This window comes from Pseudorca crassidens, chromosome 6 (genome assembly GCF_039906515.1).
Source record: "Pseudorca crassidens isolate mPseCra1 chromosome 6, mPseCra1.hap1, whole genome shotgun sequence".
In the NCBI taxonomy this organism is placed as follows: domain Eukaryota; kingdom Metazoa; phylum Chordata; class Mammalia; order Artiodactyla; family Delphinidae; genus Pseudorca; species Pseudorca crassidens.
This window is the reverse complement of record NC_090301.1, coordinates 790,489-810,733: the sequence shown is the minus strand read 5'-3', so window position 1 is coordinate 810,733 and position 20,245 is coordinate 790,489. Positions and strand designations below refer to the sequence as shown.

At 56.0% G+C, this 20,245-nt stretch overlaps 1 protein-coding gene across 12 annotated transcripts in view; it reads left to right on the top strand.

Annotated features, from left to right (window-relative positions):
• The window catches only part of SNED1 (sushi, nidogen and EGF like domains 1), a 96,366-nt gene that overhangs the window by 59,608 nt on the left and 16,513 nt on the right, over nucleotides 1–20,245 (top strand). For 6 of the 12 annotated variants that reach the window (XM_067739978.1, XM_067739984.1, XM_067739985.1 and 3 more), the window contains 12 exons: nucleotides 3,133–3,246; nucleotides 3,836–3,949; nucleotides 4,329–4,442; nucleotides 5,403–5,516; nucleotides 5,887–6,183; nucleotides 7,675–7,858; nucleotides 9,674–9,786; nucleotides 10,650–10,931; nucleotides 12,079–12,223; nucleotides 12,299–12,381; nucleotides 12,606–12,707; nucleotides 20,104–20,162. In XM_067739978.1, coding sequence (XP_067596079.1) covers nucleotides 3,133–3,246; nucleotides 3,836–3,949; nucleotides 4,329–4,442; nucleotides 5,403–5,516; nucleotides 5,887–6,183; nucleotides 7,675–7,858; nucleotides 9,674–9,786; nucleotides 10,650–10,931; nucleotides 12,079–12,223; nucleotides 12,299–12,381; nucleotides 12,606–12,707; nucleotides 20,104–20,162 — 1,721 coding nt within the window. Of the gene's footprint in view, nucleotides 1–3,132; nucleotides 3,247–3,835; nucleotides 3,950–4,328; nucleotides 4,443–5,402; nucleotides 5,517–5,886; nucleotides 6,184–7,674; nucleotides 7,859–9,673; nucleotides 9,787–10,649; nucleotides 10,932–12,078; nucleotides 12,224–12,298; nucleotides 12,382–12,605; nucleotides 12,708–20,103; nucleotides 20,163–20,245 lie in introns of those variants that run through there. The other 6 variants (XM_067739981.1, XM_067739988.1, XM_067739986.1 and 3 more) reach the window with 2 other exon arrangements.

Here is a 20,245-nt window from a genome sequence, read left to right as displayed (position 1 = left end):
TTTTTATTTATCAATAACAAACAATTATAAAATATAATTATAAAAAAGACATGTGCAGAGAAAACCAATGAAACCAAAAGCTGATTCCTTGTAAAGGTCAATAAAAATAATTAAACCTCTAGCTAGACTCATCAAGGAAAACAAAGAAAAGAAAAATTAGCAATATCAGAATGAAAGAGGAGACATCAGTAAAGATCGTACCAGCATTTAAAGGACAGGGAGATATTGTGAGCAACTTTAAGCCGATATATCTCACAACTTAGAGAAAATGATGAATACTACCTTGAAAGACACAAATAACCACAACTGACACAAGAATAAATAGAAAATGTGAATAGCCCCATAGCTATGAAATACATTGAAGTTGTAATTTAAAACTCTTCTGCAAAGAAAATGGCAAGACCAGACTGCCTCACCAAGTTCTATCAAACATTTAAGAAAGGAATAATACTATATACGGAGCTCTTTCAGAAAATGTAGGAGGAAGGAACACTTCTCAACTCATTTTATGAGACCAGTATTGCCTTTATACCAAAACCAGAGACATTACACATATGAAATTACAGACTAATATTCCTCATGAGCAAAGCACAAAAATCCTAATAAAATATGATGAAAATCAAACCCAGTACTTCATCCAAAGGGTAATACAACCTGACCAAGAGGGAGCCACCTCAGAGCACAGGTTGGTTCAACATTTGAAAATCAATAAATGTAATTCACCACATTAGGAGATAAAGGAGGAAACCATATGATCATCTCAATAGATGCAGAAAGTCATTTGACAAAATTCAACTGTTATTTTAAAAACTCTTAATAAACTGAGTAGAAAAAAAGTTCTTCAACCTGATAAAGGGCATCCATGAAAAAGTCAACAGCGAACAAAATACTTAATGGTGAAAACTTCCTGCTATAGTCAGTAATAAGGCAAAGGTGTCCCTTTCACCAGCTCCTTCCAACGTTGTCCTGGAGGTCCTAGACAGTGCCATAGACAAGAAAAGGGGGAAAAGCCATGTCTATTGGGCAGGAAGGAGTAAAGATGACACAATCGTGCACATAGAAAATTCTAAGAGATCCTACAAAAGGAGCTATAGAACTAATAAGTGAATTCAGCTAGATCACAGGATACAGGGTCAATACACAGAACCAATTATATTTTCATATTCTAGCTGTGAAGACTTGGAAAATGAAGTGAAACAATATTATGTACAATAGCATCAAAAATGATAATTTTTATATGTGTGAAATGAATTATAGACATAAATGGAAAAGATAAAGCTATAAACTTCTGAAAGAAAGCATATGAGAAAATCTTCATGACAACTGGAATAAAATGGTTATGTACTTGGGAAAATATTACACCGTTTCCCCACTTCTCACCATACACAACAATTAATTCCAGATGGATTAAGGACTTAAATGGGTTTTTTTTAAGTATATGATTTTGTATAGAAAATGTAGGTAAATATCTTTTTGGCCTTGGGGTAGGGAAAGATTCCTTAAGCCACAGAAAGCACTAACTATAAAAGAAAAAATGGACAACTAGACTAGCTAAAATTGAGGAATTTAAATTCATTGGCCTTAAGAAAATCGAATATAAGCTACAAACTGGGAGAAGATTATATATATTATATATAGATTTATTTATATATAATATATATTATATATATAACATATATATATAAAATCAACCCAATAGGAAAATAGGTAAAACACATAAGTAGGCATTTCGTGGAAGAGGAGGTACATAAAGCCAATGAAAAGAAACATTCTCTTCATTAGTGATCAGCAAAATGCAAATCAAAAGTACACTGAGAGGGGCTTCCCTGGTGGCGCAGTGGCTGAGAGTCCGCCTGCCGATGCAGGGGACGTGGGTTCGTGCCCCGGTCTGGGAAGATCCCACATGCCACGGAGCGGCTGGGCCCGTGAGCCACGGCCGCTGAGCCTGCGCGTCCGGAGCCTGTGCTCCGCAACGGGAGAGGCCGCAGCAGTGAGAGGCCCGCGCACCGCAAAAAAAAAGTACACTGAGATACTTTCAGTTGGCAAAACCTCAGAAGTCTAAAAAGCCCAAATACTGGTGAGGATGTAGAGCAACAGGACTTCTTATGAACTGCTGGAGGAAGTGTAGCTCGGTAGAAGCACTCTGAAGACAGCTTAGTAATTTGCCTGGCAAGTTGACCATCATATAAACTATGTCCTAGCAGTTCTACTTCTAGGTATAAGTCTAGGGAAAACTCACATCTACACCAGGAGATGTGAAAGACACAGCTTTTTTTTTTTTTTTTTTTTTTTTTGCAATAGCAAGAAGTCTAAATCCAACCCAAATTCCTACTAAACAAGAAAGGATAAAGTACGGTATAATCACACTGAGGAATATTATACAGCAGTAAAAATGGCAACCCACAACAATGTGGAGACATTAATGCTGAGTGAGAAAAGAGTGCATATACCACAATGTCCTATTAATAAAGTTCATAAAGAGCAAGATCAAAACCATATATTGTCTAAGGTATTCATAAAAACTTTAAAACTAATTTAAGGAGGCACAGAAGAGATAAGCACAGAAATTCGGGTCACAAGGAGTTGGGAATTGCACGTGACCAGATGAGCCGGCCAGCGTTCTAGCTCCCAGGTTGGGTGCCGGCCCCCAGGTGTCATTACGTCCTTACCATTTATTTACTTATTTACACGTTAAGCATTAAAAGTAAACTCTTCTAAATTGAACACTTTTAATTCAGGAGCACAACTCGCGGTTTTTAAAAAGCCTGCGGTATTTTAAAATGAAGGACTCACCCCCAAATGTATTGGTTCCGTACGTGATTGTTATCTAATGAATTGGCAAGATTGGGCCTGTCCCCCGAGGGCCACTGAGGGCAGCCCCAGGCACTTCCCAGACGCCGGCCCAGCCCGAGTGCCCAGGTCCACAGTGTCCCCTGCGCCGAGGCAGCCCTGCCGAGATTCTGGCCTCTCCAAGCACCTGGGGGAGGCCGTAGACCTCTGTCCAAACCCTCACACCAGAGCTGACCTGTGGCTGTCTTAACCTGGCTTCGAGTCACCCCCTCTAACAACAGCAACACTGCTTTGTTCTTGGGGCCTCTCCTGGCACCTGGCACCCGGGCTCTCCTCTCCCAGAAATTGACGAGTGCCGATCCCAGCCGTGCCTGCATGGGGGCTCCTGCCAGGACCGCGTCGCTGGGTACCTGTGTGTCTGCAGCCCAGGGCATGAAGGAGCCCGCTGTGAGCTGGGTAAGACAGGTCCCGGCCCTCGCTGCGGGCCGGCAGCTCCGGCACCCCGGCCGTGGGCCTGGGGCACTGGCGTCCCCTGGCCGTGGTCACCTTGCTCCAGCTGCCCCTCTCCCTGGGCTGGTCTCTGGTTGGGCACTGCCTGCTCTCTCAGGTCCCTGCCAGTTCTGATGTCCAGAAGGACAGCAGTTTATAAATATCTCTGCTTCTGCCTCCCCAGGGGGACTGAGAGCTCAGCTGAGAAAAGCTAGCCTCCTGCAGCCTCTGGCCTGGGGGCAGGGGGGCAGGTCACACCCCAGTGCTCTGCGCCAGAGGAGGGAGGGGAGGCCTGCCGGGTGCACCGCTGAGCAAGCCCTGCTCCCCGCACGCCTGTGGGGTCCTCTGAGCCCCGAGACAGAGACACCGCCCCGGCATGGCGGGGCAGGCCCAGGATGTCCAGTCGGGGCCCCTGCGAAGCCTGGGCGGTGAAGGCCGGAGCGGCCTGGGGGCAGGCTCTGTGGGCAGAGTGGAGGGCAGCGGCGAGGCTGAAGCCTCGGTGCACAGGAGACCCCGGGGGCGGGGGGTCATGCCGTCACATGTCCCGTCTCTGCAGAGACAGACGAGTGCCTGACGCAGCCCTGCAGAAACGGAGGGTCCTGCAGGGACCTCCCGGGGGCCTTTGTCTGCCAGTGCCCCCCAGGCTTCGTTGGAGTCCACTGCGAGACAGGTAGGGGCTGCGCTTGGGGGATCCCCATGCGCCAGGTCCTCAACCACACTCGCTAGGCCCCTGACACCCCGGGAAAACCTCTTGTCAACAAACGCAGACCCTGGGCCGCTCAGAGAGCAGGGGGATGGGGCAGTCCCCGTGGCCCTGCTGGACAGGACCCCTGGGGGAGGGGCCCCAGGGGGGAGGAGGAGGGGAGGGCCGGGTGCCCGCCAAGGGGAGGGGCCCGTCGCCAGCCCCTTCCGCCCGCCGGGCTCGCCCCGCCGCCCTGCGCCCCCGCCCGGCCTCCCTCCTGCCTCCCCTTCCCTTCTTCCCGCTGTCCTCTCCTCCCTCCCCCAGACACCCCCCTGCCGCCCTGGCCGACTCTCTGGGTGTTCTCCAGAGGTGGACGCCTGCGACTCCAGGCCCTGCCAGCACGGAGGCCGGTGCGAGAACGGTGGCGGGGCCTACCTGTGTGTCTGCCCAGAGGGCTTCTTCGGCTACCACTGCGAGACAGGTGGGGCCCAGCCGCCCTTCCCTCCTCCGGGGTCCTTTCCTCTGCCCGCCCCCGCCTCCTGTACTTACCCTCCCCGGCGATCTCACGTCCCCCCCAGCTCCATGTCCAGCCACAGGCCCTGCTGTCGCTGCACCGGCCAAGCTCAGGGCCGCCCCAGGGGCCAGGAACTCACGGTTCCTCACATCGGGATACTCTCCCTGATCAGCCTGAGCAGGGGCTCCTTGGGGACCAGGTCCCGGCTGGAATGTCCCTCCTGGACGAGGGCTTCCCTGACCACAGACCTGCAGGGGCCCCCCCACCATCACCCGTCTCCCCAGCACCATTTTTCTCCTTTGGAGCACTTTCCCGTCTCTGGGACTGTCTAAGCAGTACTTCTCTCAACTTGCTGCTGTGTATCCCCTCCCAAAACAGGCCTATCCCCGGGGTGGGGCGTGGCCTGACCTGGGCTGTTCGAGTGTCCCCAGCCCCTAAGCTGGGCGTGGCTGGCTCCACTCAGACCTACTATAGTGTGGATGGGCTTCTGGGCTCCAGTGCCGCAGTGCGGACCGCCTGTGGCCAGAGAGCCCCACTGCACAGGCCTGGGGCGGCGGAGGGCACTGCAGGCTCTGGCCTGTGAGCTTGGGGCCGCACCCACACCCCAACCCCAGTGCTCTCAGCTGCCTGCTGCCCCCGGGAGTGGTCGCCCCAAGTCACCTTGCCTCGGGCCGGGGCAGCATGGCCTGGTTCCGAGTCAGAGCCCTTCCCTGCCTGGCCTCTCCACGGGGCCCCGGCAAGCCCTGCCCTCCCCCTACGAGAGTGCCCGCACCCCCCGTATCCACCTCCCCAGAGTGCGGCCGTGATACCACCCACCTCCACCCCGCAACTGCATCAGCGCAGGAACGGCCCTGGGTCAGGACCAAGGCCCAGCTGGAGGGGGGCCTGGCGACGTGCGCACACTCACGGCTGCCTCCCCCCTCGCAGTGAGCGACCCCTGCTTCTCCAGCCCCTGTGGGGGCCGCGGCTACTGCTTGGCCAGCAACGGGTCCCACAGCTGCACCTGTAAAGCGGGCTACACGGGCAAGGACTGTGCCAAAGGTGAGGCGGCCAGGGTGCCGACGTCGGGGGCGGACTCCCCTCCTCCCCAGGGCTGCAGACACCCCGTGGGACGGGCCAAAGGGCCAAACGGCCCCCAGGGCCGAGTGTCCAGGCGGCTGCTCTCCCAGGCTCTGCCCGGGAAGCCGGGAGGAGCAAACAGGCCGACGGGCGGCATCAGCGCAGTCACGCGTGCGCGCACACGGGAGACCCTCCAGGAGCCCAAGGCGGGCTCCCACCAGCCGTGGCCCACCTGCGCCCCGGGGTAGCCAGGCCCGAGAGCTAATGGGCCAGACACCTGCCTGGGGGCCGGGGCTTCCACGGCCGACAGCTGACCACCCCCCTTCCCTTGTTCTTGACTGAAACCCTGAAGAGCTCTTCCCACCAACGGCCCTCAAGGTGGAGCGAGTGGAGGAGAGCGGGGTCTCCATCTCCTGGCGCCCACCCGAAGGCCCAGCCGCCCGGCAGATGCTCGACGGCTACGCGGTCACCTACGCCTCTTCCGACGGCTCCTACCGCCGCACGGACTTCGTGGACCGGGGCCGCTCCTCGCACCAGCTCCGGGCCCTGGCGGCCGGCAGGGCTTACAACATCTCCGTCTTCTCGGTCAAGCGCAATGCCAACAACAAGAACGACATCAGCAGGCCCGTGGTGCTTCTCACCCGCACACGTGAGTGTCTGCAGACCTGCCCGCCCCCCCGAGGGCCCCACGGGCCGCACGCCGCGGAGCCGGCTGGGGGCCAGCCAGCCGATCCCCGACACTGGCGCCAGCGCTGCCAGGCAGGGCAGAGAGGGAACCTTCTCACAGAGGAGAGGAACAGCTGCGGGACAGAGACGGCGATGGGGGTGAGGGAGCGAGACTGGGGAAGTGCAGCAGGGCCCCTGAGAAGGTCCTGGGCTGATTTGCCAGCCCACACTGGGGCGGGGCCGAGGGGAGGCGGCCAGGTACCCCGGGGGTGAGGATGGAGCCTCCTTGCTGCAGGTCAAGAGAAGGGGCCAAAGGGGCCGCAGGGAGGGCCCTCTGGGGGAGCTGCCCTGAATGGAAGTTGTGTGTAAGGGCGTCCAGAGGCTTGGGGCCCCAGCTGGCTTGTCTGCTCCTGGGATCAACAGGGGAGGGGGGAGAATCCCAGAACACACCCATGATGGTGGGATGGTGGGCGCTGGCCCAGGGGGTCAAGAGACTGGGGAAGGGGCGGCTGGAGGCTGGAGGGTGGAGCGAGAACTGGGAAGTGATGTGACTACTGGGTGTGTCGAGAGCCCCGTGGGGTGGCTGACGGGCTCCGAGTGAGGCCCAGGGCAGGTGGACACAGGCAGGCGGCTGGGTGCGGACCCTCGGAGGACAGGCGGGGGAGCACCTTCTCAGGTGCCCCGGGAGGAGGGAGGCAGGCATCCTGGCAGCAGCTGCTGGCCCGAGCAGACGCTGACACCGAGGACATTGAGGGCCAGTGCAGGCGAGACGAGGACTCAGGACAGCACGTCCTGGGGGAGGCCAGCGAGCGGTGCCGAGGACACACCGGGCCAGCAGGGCGGGCCGGGCACGTGGCCGAGGAGCGAGCCCTCAGGGGCCTGGGGGAGGAGCAGGCCACCCTCAGCCTGGCTTCAGGAAGAAGTGCTTTTGCGCTGCTCGAGGTGGGGTCTGCCGGGGAAAGGCCTCTGGAAGGAAGACAGGGTGGGAGGGGTACCGCTGTGCGCAGAATGGGGCGCTGCACCCCGGGAGCTTCGGGCGCCCCTCTCCGCTCCCTTGGCTGGGGTTCGGCCCCCTCCCTGAGGTCGCCAAGGACCCTTCCTGGCTTCTCCCCGTCAGGCCCCTGGACCATCCAGACAGTGCAGGTAGTCGCTGTCGGTGCCACTGAGACAGCCAGCCAGAGGGTCAGGAAGGGGCCACCTCGCCCCTGGCGGTCTGAAGGGGCCAAGACCGCCCAGAGCAGTGTCCACAGCAGCCCCTCTGGAGCCCCCCCAAGGCAGGGGCCTGGGGCGTGTCCACCCACCCCGACTCCGCACTGGGCTGGGGGACGTGTTCAGCCCAGGCTGGATGGCTCACCGTGAGGCCACCTCTCCGCGACCCCCTCCCAGTGCCCTTCCCGAGCCTCCTCTCTTGTCCCGGCCCCGCCCTACCCAGGGGTGAGGAGGTGCCACACGGCTGTGCCCCCATTGTCCCCAGGACCCCGCCCCGTCGAGGGCCTTGAGGTCACCAACGTGACCGCCAGCACCATCTCGGTGCGATGGGCTCTGCACAGGATCCGCCACGCCACTGTCAGCAGCGTCCGCGTGTCCATCCGCCACCCCAAGGCCCAGGAGGACGAGTCCACCGACGTGGACAAGGGTGTGGACAAGTTCACATTCAGGTGAGAGCGCGGCGGCCTTGCCCCACCCCGGCTCCCAGCCTCGCTCTTGCCGCCACCCTGTGCTCCCCACCTGCCCAGCCCCTGGGGGAGCAGGGGCGCTTGGTCGGTCCTGGGTCTCACTCCTGCCTCGCCTCCTCATGGGGCCACCAGACAGGTGTTTCAAAGTGCCCCCAAAAGCAGAGACACTCTAAAAATCTGAGGACAGACCTCCTGCACGGAGGCCAGTGAGACACTGGCTACCCAGAGGCCAGCCCAGAGTTCTTCCAGCCTGAGTCACGCAGACAGACGCCTCTGAGAGGGAGAAACCGTGGCACCCCTGGGTCGCCTGACATTTTTATCTTGTTCAGTAATATGTTCGAACCTTAAACTAGGCATATAAACTTCTTAGGCTTAATTATTACAAATTACATACAAACAAAACTACAAAAATAAAATTCAAATGAACATCAGTCATTCAGAATGGCCGGTGACTGAAATAAACCCCTTAGCAACCCTGCAGGGAAGCCTCAGACCCCACGGCCTAGGCGCCCCGGCTCAGGGACCCCTGTGGGCTGCTCGTCAACCAGAGAGGTTTCCAGCCCCTGGCCAGGAGGGCAGGCAGTGCTGGAGGGCAAGGGTGAGGAAGAGTGCTGGCAGCCTCCCAGGCAGGGGTCCCCAGGCTGGGGAGTAAAGTCGGCTCCACTCCAGGACACGCCCACCAAATTCCTGCGCAGCAGTCTGGGCGGGCTCAGCGGGAACAGCCCTGCAGCGTCCAGCCCAGAGCAGCCACAGGCCACGGCCAGGGGGCGGGGCTCTGGAAGGTGAGGCCAGGCCAGGCGGGGCGCTCTGTCCGCCACATCCTCTGAACCACCCACATTTTGGTACGTTTCTGGTTTGCAGACTTCTCACACTTTTTCTGTGCACGTCTGTCCTTTCCGTCTAAGCAGACGGCTGTCAGTGCTGGAGACGACACTCCACTTTCTTTGTCTTTTAAGTATTGCTGTGACTCTCCTCGATTCACATCCTGCCCACTTCCCAAGAGTGGCAGGACAGAGACACAAATGGGGCCCAAGGTGGGCATCTTGTGGCTACGTCAGGGTCCCCAGGACCACGCCCACGTTCGCTAGGGGGCCCCCAGGACTCAGCAGAGGCCGTGCTCACAGCTGGATTCAGGACAGAGAAAGGATACAAAGAATATCAGTAAAAGGAAGGGGCTCAGGGACAAGTCGGGGACCAGGCGTGAGCTTCCAGAGCCCCCTCCCCTCACACGACACGCTTAGCTCCGCACCACCAGCCGTGACGAGACCGTGAGGTGCTGTCTCCCCGGGGAGCCCGTCGGAGACACAGCGCCTGGGGCTTTTCCTGGGAGTGGTCGCGGGCACCTGTGCCTGGTGAAGGTTCCAGACTCCCAGGAGGAAGCGGCACTCCGCAGGAGCCTCACTGGGCACAAACGTCTAGGGGCAGCGAGGCCGTCTGCTCCACGAGGGGGCTGGGGACCCTCCCGGCGCGCCCAGCCCAGGGCCAGCCTTGCGGGCGGGCGGGGGCCTGTTAACCCTTTTCCTCCAATTGCCCTATTCCGGCCTCTCCTGTCTTAACACCAGCCACCCCGGCAGGCCTGCGACCTTCCCAGCCACTCCAATACTAGACAGACAGACCGGGGAGTAGCTTCCTGCCCCCGGAGCACTCAGGTCTCAGGCCACAAATCTGGCCTTCGTGGAGGCTGCCTGGCCACCAGCACTGGCACGACCCCTGGCCCCTGTCACACCCGCGCGGACGAGCCTCAGTCTGGCAGCACAGCCGTCCCGTTCCTCTCTCCCTGGCCTCCCCTCCCCACAGGGCCCTGCTTCCAGGAAGGAGATACACCATCTGGGTGACTGCCCTCAGCGGGCCTGGGGGGCAGGAGCACCCCACCGAGAGCCTGGCCTCGGCGCCGCTGCACGTGTGGACCCGTAAGTAGGATGGCGAGGGCTCGGCTCGCACGGGGGCTTCTGGAAGGTCTCGCCTCCCCCCGAGCCCTCAGTCCTCTCCAAAGTGGCCGCAGCACCAGAAACCTGGCCCTGGCCACGTGTAGCAGGCGTGCCCAGAGGCGCCCGGGATGGCGGCTGCAGGGGGCTGGGTGGCCCTCCCGCGGGGGACGACCTTCCTAGGCAGCCCTCCGCGTGGCTTCTCGCACGCTGCCGGGCTGCTGCGGGACCAGGGTCACCAAGCAGGGCAGGAGGGACAAGCGGCAAGTTGCCCGAGTGAGCGCCACGCTGCCACGGGGAGGACGCCCGGCCCTCACTGCCCCTCCCTTCCCAACACGCGGGCTGTCCGGGCACAGGGGGCACAGTGGACAGGGGTGGGGAAAGGGGCAGGGGCTTGGTGAGCAGGGCCTCGCCCGGTGGTGCAGGTGGACAGCACAGGCTCAAGTCCTTGCTCTGACCCTCAGTGCTGGGGCCCTGGCCCACCCTCTGCCTGTCTAGCCCCCTCCCCTATCTACATCCCAGGAGAAGGCGTGCATGGCCAGCCTTGAGGGATGGAAAGTGTCACCGGGAGGGCCCCCTGATGGACTGACCAGGCAGGGGGCCTCACCGGGGGCCAGCGGGTGGCATTCTGGGGGTGCCCCTTGGGGCAGGAGGGGGAGCTGCTGCAGGCCCTGGGCAGCTGCGAACGCCCCTCCACACCACCCTTTAGGACCACGAAGTGGTCTGTAACCACCCAAGCTGGCTTCAAATGAAGCTTCAGCAATCCGTGTCAGATCTTTAAACCGTGTCCTGGGCAGAAGACCCCGTCAACCCCCTTCACTTCCCTCCCCTGCTCCGTGCTCGCCCAGGGCCTCTGCCGCCAGCCAACCTGACCGCCGCCCGAGTCACGGCCACCTCCGCCCACGTAGTCTGGGATGCCCCCACTCCGGGCACCTCACTGGAGGCCTACGTCATCAACGTGACCACTAGCCAGAGCAGCAAGAGCCGCTACGTCCCCAACGGGAGGCTGGTGTCCTACACAGTGCGGGACCTGAGGCCTGGACGGCGGTACCAGCTGTCAGTGACGGCCGTGCAGAGCGCCGGGGGCGACCAGCTGCACAGCAAGCCCGCTCACCTGTACATCATCACCTGTAAGTGCGGCACCTTGTCCGGGAGGCAGTCCTCCTGCTCTGGCCCAGGCCACACTGTCCCAGGGACAGACAGGCAGCCGAGAACAGGGCTGTGCTGACACAGAATTGCATGCATGGAAGTTGGGGGAGGAGTTCCTGGGCAGCTGGTGCTGGGTCACTGAGCTGACAGTTCAGAAGACTAAGCATCTCACTCCTCACCTTGTGCCGTCCGCCCGAGTGGACCCCAGATGGCTGAGCGGTAAATACAGGGCGTCACCCTGAAAACAAGCGCCGAGAGTGGGCAGTGGCAGTGTGGAGGCGGCCCTGGGTGGCAGCCTGGCAGCCAGGCCTGAGCCGTGAGGAGCTGCTGGACCGCAGCATGGGAAGGAGGGGCAGGACAGCCTCAGCAAGGGGTGGGCTGGGAGAGGCAAGAAGGAAGGGCAGAGTGGGCGGACGGAGGGTGGGGGCAGCTGAGGAACGCGGAGGCTCAAGGCCACGGTGAGGACACGGGTGTGCTCCCAGGAGCACAGGAGGCCCGCTGGGTCCCGCGGGGGTCCCGCGCGACCCCGCTTACACGTCACAGCTCACAAGAGGACGGCCGGTCTGGATGGTGCTGCGGGGAGGTGGGCGGCGGCCCGGGCTCCCTCCTCTCCCAACCCACCGACCTGCCCTCAGGGCATGGGGCGCACTTGCCCTGTGACATTCAGACCCAGCTCAGCCCCAGGCGCGCCCGCCAGGCAGACAGGGCAGGTCGGGGCCCCTCTGTGAGCCGGTGGGGGGCGGGGGGTCTCGCAGGTGAGGCAGGTACCCAGCCCTGGGGGTGGGGGCTGCGGAAGGCCACGGTTAGGTGACAAGGACCCACGGAGGAGCCATGCCCTCTCTCTCGGGGTGTGCAGGGCGTGGGCCTCAGATGAGGTGAGTCTGGACGGGGTCCGAGGCCTGGCCCCACCTGCAGGCAGAGAGCCTGGGCCAGGGTGGGGGGCGGGGACCGGCACCTGGACCACTCCCAGGCCGCATCCGCAGCTCCCCATCGGGCGGGGAGCGGGGCTCGGGGTGGGATGGGGGTACGCGCCCCTTCGGCTCTCACCTCGGAGCAGCGGGGCAGGGCGCGGGCACAGGGAGCCCCAGACCAGCCCATGCGGCCACCCCGTCCTCTACCCGCCCGCAGCCGCGAGGGACGGCGCCGACAGACGCTGGCACCGGGAAGGACTCCCCCCGCGGGCGCTCAGAACCCGACCGGCCCCCGCGCGCCTGCCGGAGCTGCGTCTGCTCAACGACCCCGGCGCCCCCGCACCGCCGACCCAGGCCCCCAGGTGCCCGCCTCAGCCGCCGCCCCTGAGAGCCCGGGCCCAGAACCCGCCTGCTGACCCGCGCTGACTCTCCCACAGGTTCTCGGAGCTTGTGGACGGCAGAGGACGAGTGAGCGCCAGCTTCCGCAGCTCGCCTGGCAGAAGGGTCACCGTGAGATCACGTGAGTGCCAGGCCTCCCAGTGGGATGAGGGTCGAGGTCCCTGAAACCTGGGCTTCAAGACCACCTCCAGTGCCCCGCACCGTCCCCAGCGGGGGACCCCAATGGGGTCGGAGGCCCTGGGCTCCAGGGAGAGAAGCCGCTCAAGAAGGCGGCCCAGGGACAGTCCTGGGCGCGAGGGAGCAGGCTTCATGGTCAGCGCGCTGTGGCATCCTGATCTCTCCTAGAACCCACGGCTCTGGTGCAGCTGGAGAACGCGGAGGAGGTCCCCGAGCAGGTCAGCCTGGCCCTCCAGCTCCCCGGACGCAGTGGTGACAAGGGCGTGGAAAGTAAGTCAGCAGGAGTAGATTTCAGGGCTGACCACCCTCAGGGGCCTGAAGGACCCCAGTGAGGAGGGCTGAGGCACGGGGCCTGCCCGAGGGGCAGCCGAGCGCCCCGCTCTGGAAAGGGGGGACCAAACCACACCACGCAGGCAGACCAGAACAGGCCTGGGGGCTGCAGCCACCCAGACATTCAGGGTCCTCCCTGGAGAGACTGGCCCACCGCTGTACCCTGCAGACGGCCCCTCCTCTCCCTCTGCGAGCAGCAGAGCCCTCCCTGCCTCTCCCAGAGATGTACAGGGAGCAGGATGGCAGCAATGAGTGGAGGGGCAGCCGCTGGGCGGCTCCAGCTGGAGGACCGCCTAGGAGGCTGCCGCTACCCAGGCTCGGCAAGCAGGGCCTGAACTGTCTGCCGGTGAGGGCCACAGCTGGGCAGCTCCAAGAAGCCACCTTCCTTCCTCAAACTCAGACCCTTGCTCTATCTTTCCTCCCGTTCTAACCCTCGGGGCCTTGTCCCTCTGGGGACAGTTCTAGGAGCCAGTGGCCCTTTCTCCTGAGCTACACCACAGGCTCAGACTGGGCTCACCCATCAGCCAGTCCCCAGAGAAGGCAGAGTACTCGGTAAAGGGAGAGTCAAGCGCCCAGGATGCGGCCTCACCTGCAGGCCCCCAGCGCACCCAAGGACACCTGGACACATCCAGGCACCTGCACCACAGGGTGTGTTTGCCAGCGGTGGCTCCACGGCCCCACACAGCCCAGCACCCCTCACTGTACGAGGCCTTGGTGAGCACCGGGGGGGCGCAGTTTGTGGGTCGGACGCGGTCAGAGAACGAAGCCACCGGCTAAGGTGCGGTCAGAGTGAAGACACTCGTGTTGCTGGCGTTTTGTAAGTGAAAAAACAAACATTTTATCTGATGGTGTGCGTTATGTCAGCCCTTTTAAATATCAGATGTTTCATTTCACAAAACTCAGAAATTAGAGGGATGTGAGTGACCTCTCCTGGGTCCCTTCTTAAGGAGAGATTCGAGGTGGCACCAGGCTGGCCCCGGATGTCACTGCCATCTGCAGCGTTTGCTAACGTGAGGGACGAAGCCTTGAGAGAGTGTGCAATGATTTTAGGTGATAACAGGACGAAACATCTCTAATGGCCCCCAGGTGCACAGAATTAGTCACGGTCTTTGGCTCCTGTCACATTCTCACCATCAGGCCAGGCTGGCCCCCTTTTACTTAGTGAGTCTGGTTGGTTAGCTTTTGCTAAACTAACAGCCTTCCGACCTGGAACCCACCCATGAACCAGAACACAGCAGTAGCCTGTGTCTTGCTGTTGTCCTCCCAGTGAACCACGAGCTTGAGTTCGTGCTGCCATCCCTCTGCTCCATCAGAGGCTGGATGGTAGGAGTGAGTTCACCGCCCGCATGGGTGTCCGACAGCCACAGGCTTTCCTCACCGGGCAGCATCTGTCTGTGTGCTGCCCCCAGACCCGCGTTTGCGCCCAGCATCCTGTGCTCGTTCACCCTCACTGTCCAGCATCTAGTCCGTCAGTGAACTCGCTCCGAGGGCACGTGGGCCGTGTCTGCCGTTGTCGGCAGTGCTGCTCTGTGCTCCTGTACACATCTCCCGGCACGTGTGCAGGCTCGGGATGTGTGAATGCCCCAGTGACAAGAGACTGCGAGTTGTCTTCCAAGTGGGGTATCAGTCTGGGTCCTTCCAGCAGCAGTCAAGAGGTGCAGTGAGTTGGCCCACAGTCTCTCCAGAATCTGAGCTTGTCAGGTTTCGCCGTCCTGCCAGCAGGACGGGTGTGGAGAGCACTGTAATGATCTGTGTCCCTCGAGAACTGGCGTGGTCAGCGCCTCGTCGTGGCCCCTCCTCCGTGCCGCTGCCTGGCTTCCTCAGGCCGAGCCTGACCGCTTCAGAGGCTGCCTCTTTGGCAAGGCTCGCAGTCCCACGGGGCCAGTCCTCTCGCTGCCCGTCAGTGTCCTGGCTGTTCTTGACTTTGTATTTCTGTAAACGTTTACAATCAGCTTGCCAAGGTCCACAAAGTACTTGTTGGAACTTCACATGGCCAAACTTCTGAGGCCCTATATGCCTGAAAATACACTTATTAGCCCTCACATTTGAAGGACAATTTAGCTAGGTATAAAATTCGAGGTTCAAAGTTCCTCTCCCATTCAGTTCTTCAAACATCTGTCCACTGTCATCAACTGTGCTGTCACTGGGTATCAATCTTGTTCTTGTTTCCTTCTAGAATAATCTGCTCCTTCTCTCTGATGGTTCTTAGACTTTTCTTTCTAGGGAAAGAAAAGTCTAAGGGAAGGACGATCCCCAGAAAGCCCCAGGCACCCCCCAAGCACACAGTTAATGCTCCTGATTTGGCATTTGCTCACCAAGCAACTCTCCAGGTCAGGGCCGCTCCTTCAAGCACCCAGGAGATGCTCCTGGAGGATTCCCAAGATTCCTGCCATCCTGGGAACTTGGAGTGAATGCAGAAGTTGGTCAAATTCTTCCTGTTTCTCCCAATTTCTCACCCCAGGAGGGCTTTTGGACTCTGCTGGCTTTATCCCCTTGACACCCATATAAGTGGGGGCAGAACTTAAACCTCTCTACTCTGTAATTTATCCTTCATATAGGAGGAGCCCATTGCCCCCGCCCCAGGGTGCAGCCCCATCCTTGTCCCCCACCTTCGTTCAAAACAGCCTTCTCTTTGTTTTTATTTACTCGTGAGTGTGTTTGTGTGTGTGTGTGTGTGTGTGTGTGTGTGTCTGTCTGTCACGATAAACTCAGGATTCAGTGGAGACTTTGTGAAATGAGGCTACAGAGAGTGGTGCCCCAGTAAAACCCCCACTGCTTCATATAACTCTAGGCTTCGGGTCCCAGCTGCCCGAGCATGGCACAAATGTCAGTCACAGTCTCTGCAGGCTGGTGTCCCAAGTACAGAGAGTAAGGATTGCTGACATGGGCTCACAGGTTCTAAACACCCCTGCACACTTCCATGTTCTGTAAGGTTACCATAAAATGTCTCTGGAAAATTGTTATGTACAGTGTCTAAAATCCATATGGAATTGGAAGGGACCCGGAATAGCAAAAAACATCCTAAAAAAGTAGGAAGACTCACATACCCGTTTGTCAAAACTTAGTACAAAGCAATGGGAATCAAGTCAGTGCCAGATACTGGCACGAGGATAGACGTATAAATCAGTGGAATAGAATTAAGAGTCCAGAAATAAACCTATACATCTGTGGTCAACTGATTTCAACAGGGGTGCCAAGACCATTCAGTGGAGGAAAGAAGAGTCTTTTCAGCAAACGGTGCTGGCACAGCTGGATATCCACATACAAAAGAATGAAGTTGGACCCCCTACCTCACACCATACACAAAATTAATTAAAAATGGATCAAAGACCTAAATGTAAGAGCTAAAACTATAAAATTCTTAGAAGAAAACACGGGTAAATCTGTATTACCTTGGATTTGACAAAGGATTTTTTTTTAATATTTATTTATTTACTTATTTTTGGCTGCATCAGGTCGTAGTTGTGGCATGCAGGATCTTTCGTTGTGGCACACAGGCTTCTCTCTAGTTGTGGCACGCAGGCTCGAGAGCCCATGGGCTCAGTAGTTGTGGCGCATGGGCTTAGCTGCCCCACAGCATGTGAGATCTTAGTGCCCAGCCAGGGGTTGAACCCCGTCCCCTGGAAGGCAGATTCTTAACCACTGGACCACCAAGGAAGTCCCAAAGGATTTTTAGATATGGCACCAAAAGCAAGAGCAACAAAAGAAAAAAAAGGTTAAGTTGGTCTTCATCAAAATTTAAAACTTTCTGTGCTTCAAAAGACATCATCAAGGAAGTGAAAAGACAACACATAAAATGGGAGAAAATATTTGCAAATCATATATTTGAAAAGGAATCTGAATCTAAAATATATAAAGAACTCTTAAAGCTGAATAAGAGGAAGACAAATAACCCAATTAAGAAATAAGCAGGGCTTCCCTGGTGGCACAGTGGTTGGGAGTCCGCCTGCCGATGCAGGGGACACGGGTTCGTGCCCCGGTCCGGGAAGATCCCACATGCCGTGGAGCGGCTGGGCCCGTGAGCCATGGCCGCTGAGCCTGCGCGTCCGGAGCCTGTGCTCCGCAACGGGAGAGGCCACAGCAGTGAGAGGCCTGCGTACCGCAAAAAACAAAAAAAAAAGAAAGAAGCAAAGGATCTGAATAGACATTTCTCCAAGGAAGATACACAAATGGCAACAAGCCCATGAGAAGATGTTTGGTATCACTAGTCATCAGGGAAATGCTAATCAAAACCACAGTGAGATGCCTCTTCACATACACCAGCATGGCTAGAATGAAAAAGTCAGGATACCCACAAGCACTGATGAGGATGTGAAGAAACTGGAACCCTCCAACACTGCTGGTGGGAATGTAGAGTCGTGCAGCTGCTTCAGTTCCTCAAAGAATTAAACATGGAGTTACCATGTGACCCAGCAATTCCACTCCTAGCTACACACCCAAGAGAAATGAAAACGTATGTCCACACCAGGACTTACACAGATGGCCACTGCAGCACTATTCACAATTGCCGAAAGGTGGAAACAGCTGATGAATGGATGAACAAATGTGTTATATTCAAAATTATTGGACCATGAAAAGGAATAAAGTACTGATAAATGCCACAACGTAGATGAACCTTGAAAACATTATGCTAAGTGAGAGAAGCCAGTCGTAAAGAACACATAATCTGATTCCATTCATGTGAAAGTCCAGAATAGGGCAACCTAGAGTGAGAGAAAGCAGACCAATGGTTGCTTCGGACTGGGGGTGGGGGTGGAGGTATATGGGGTGAGAGCTAAAGGTACTGGGTTTCTTTCTGAGGTGATAAGAACATTCTAAAATTGACCACGGGGGTGGATGCACATATCTGTGGCTATGCTAAAAATCTATACACTTCAAATGGCTGAATCGCATATAAAGTATATCTCAAAGCTGTTTCCAAAATGTACTGTGCAGAACAGTGTTTTGGTGTCTCTTCTGTGTAGGAAAGCGGGGAAGGGAAATATGAATGTACATACCCATTTTCTTATATTTAAAAATAAATAAAACTAATAAAAATGATTAACTATAATTAAGCAGAGAACAAGAATGAAGAAATAAAGGGAATGGAGAGGGAAGATAGGTATCTCTAAATGTACCTTTATAGATGTGACTTTAGAAATAAGAAAATGTTTTTTTAAATGACACCAAAAAAGAAAGCAATGCCTAAAATTTGAAAACAAACTGAAATAAACGTACTAACCATGCCGATGGCATAACCACACAGGAAAAAAAAGGATCACTTCAAGTGATTTTTAAAACAGCATCCTAGGGACTTCCCTGGTGGTCCAGTGGGTAAGACTCCACGCTCCCAATGCAGGGGGCCCAGGTTCGATCCCTGGTTGGGGAATTAGATCCCGCATGCATGCCGCAGCTAAGAAGTCTGCATGCCGAAGCTAAGAAGTCTGCATGCCGCAACTAAGAAGTCCACGTGCAGCAACTAAAGATCCCACGTGCCGCAACTAAGACCTGGCGCAGCCAAAATAAATAAATAAAACAGCATTCTGACTATTAACATCTAGTGGGATATAATCTAAGGATTAAAAGAATTGCCAAGAAATTTTAAGCTGTACTCAGTGATCTTAATGTCATTTCCAAACTATTACATGTACATTGTGGGATAAAGAAAATAATTATGTTAATGCCACAAAGATTTTCAGCATGAAGTGATACAATATAAAAATCAAAGAAGTAAAACCTCTGATTTTATTTAATTCTGTTCATTTGAACTGGAAATATTGGAATGAACTCATAATTTGTTCATTTTTATTTTTTAAATCTAATTTCCTAGTTCTGTCTCCTGAAAAGACCTGGAGCACTGACACCACAGTAACAGTGAGCCCCTTGATCAGCCAGACTGTGGACTCTAGATACCATTCTCCACTAAAAGGAACCAGGGGGGGAGTTCCCTGGTGGTCCAGTGGTTAGGACTCTATGCTCCCAATGCAGGGGGCCCGGGTTCGATCTCTGTTCAGGGAACTAGATCCCACATGCCACAACTAAAAAAAGATCCTGCATGCCACAACTAAAGATACTGCACACAGCAATGAAGATCCCGCGTGCCGCAACTAAGACCCAGAGCAGCCAAATAAATAAATAAATATTTTTTTAATAAATAAATATATAGACTGCGGTCTTCAGAGCAATGGCTGATTCCAAGGCTGAAGCAGAACATGGACAAAATAAGCCCAGGACATGGGAATTCCCTGGGAGTCCAGTGGTTAGAACTCCGCCCTCTCACTGCCAAAGGCCCGGGTTCGATCCCTGGTTGGGGAACTAAGATCCCACAAGCTGCGTGGTGCAGCCTAAAAAAATCCTAGGACATACTTGTAAAAAAGCAAGCAGGCTTTCAAAAACAACTAGGATTGTGTCTAAAGGGCACAGGAGCCAACCTGAAGGGGCTCCCACTGGCCAAAGATGGGACAATTTGAGCATGAAGAAAGCTAATGACAGCAACAGACTGAAACCCATCAAATATATACAAGTCCACAAGGTCATAACAATGGTAAGAAAGAAAGAACAACGTATTGGTCAACTTTAGAGCTTGCTGGGGGACCAACTCACTCTGCAAGTATACAAATAAAGGAAAAGAATGGAGCACTTACCTGGCCTTGCCTGTATGGACTGTATTTTAGGGTGACCAAGGGGTGGCTGAAGGAAAGCAGGTCTTCAGAGGGTACTCCCTAGCTAGTGGAGGCAGAGAAGTGACAGATCACATGAGACATGACCCTAGTAGAGATCAGGGGTCTGTATGACTTCTCAAGCCGTCAGGTGCAGAGCCTAAGGGAACTGTACTCTGGATTAAGCAGGCTGCCAACACTGAGCCAGTGATCGATCCTCCCATGATGAAAACCAAATGCGGAGACATCATGTCTCCTGGTGTGGCCAAAGGGCACACAGCCACCTGTCGTGAGGCCAAAGCAAAGCCAAGCCCCTGTGAACCTGAGTCCTATTAAGCCCCTTTCTCTTACTACCAGTTAACGGGAAACGTGGGGAGGGGCAAGTTAATGCCGTAAGTCAGACCCAGAGGATGGGAATTCCGCGGGACAAATGACCTCATTTCTTCAATAAACACAGAGGGGAAGAAGGTTAAATTTATAGACTAAAAGAGCCTTGAGATACATCAAACTAAGGCAATGTGAATCTTTATGAATCTGAATTAGATGGGACCAACTGTAAGTAACATTTTTAAAGATGATCAGGGAAATGTGAACACGGACTGCGGCTTCTTGTGATATTAAGGAACTACTGTTAATTTTGTAATAATAGTATTGTGCTTAAGTCTTTATATATTAGATACTTGCTGACATATTTACAGGTGAAATGGTTTCTGTGAACTGCTTTGAAATTCTCCAACTAGAGAAAGAAAGGCAGATGGTAAGCGGGAAATAGATTAAACAAGATTGGCAAAATGTTAAACAACCTCCCCCCACGAGGCGGCTGCCGAGAAGGGGGGTAAG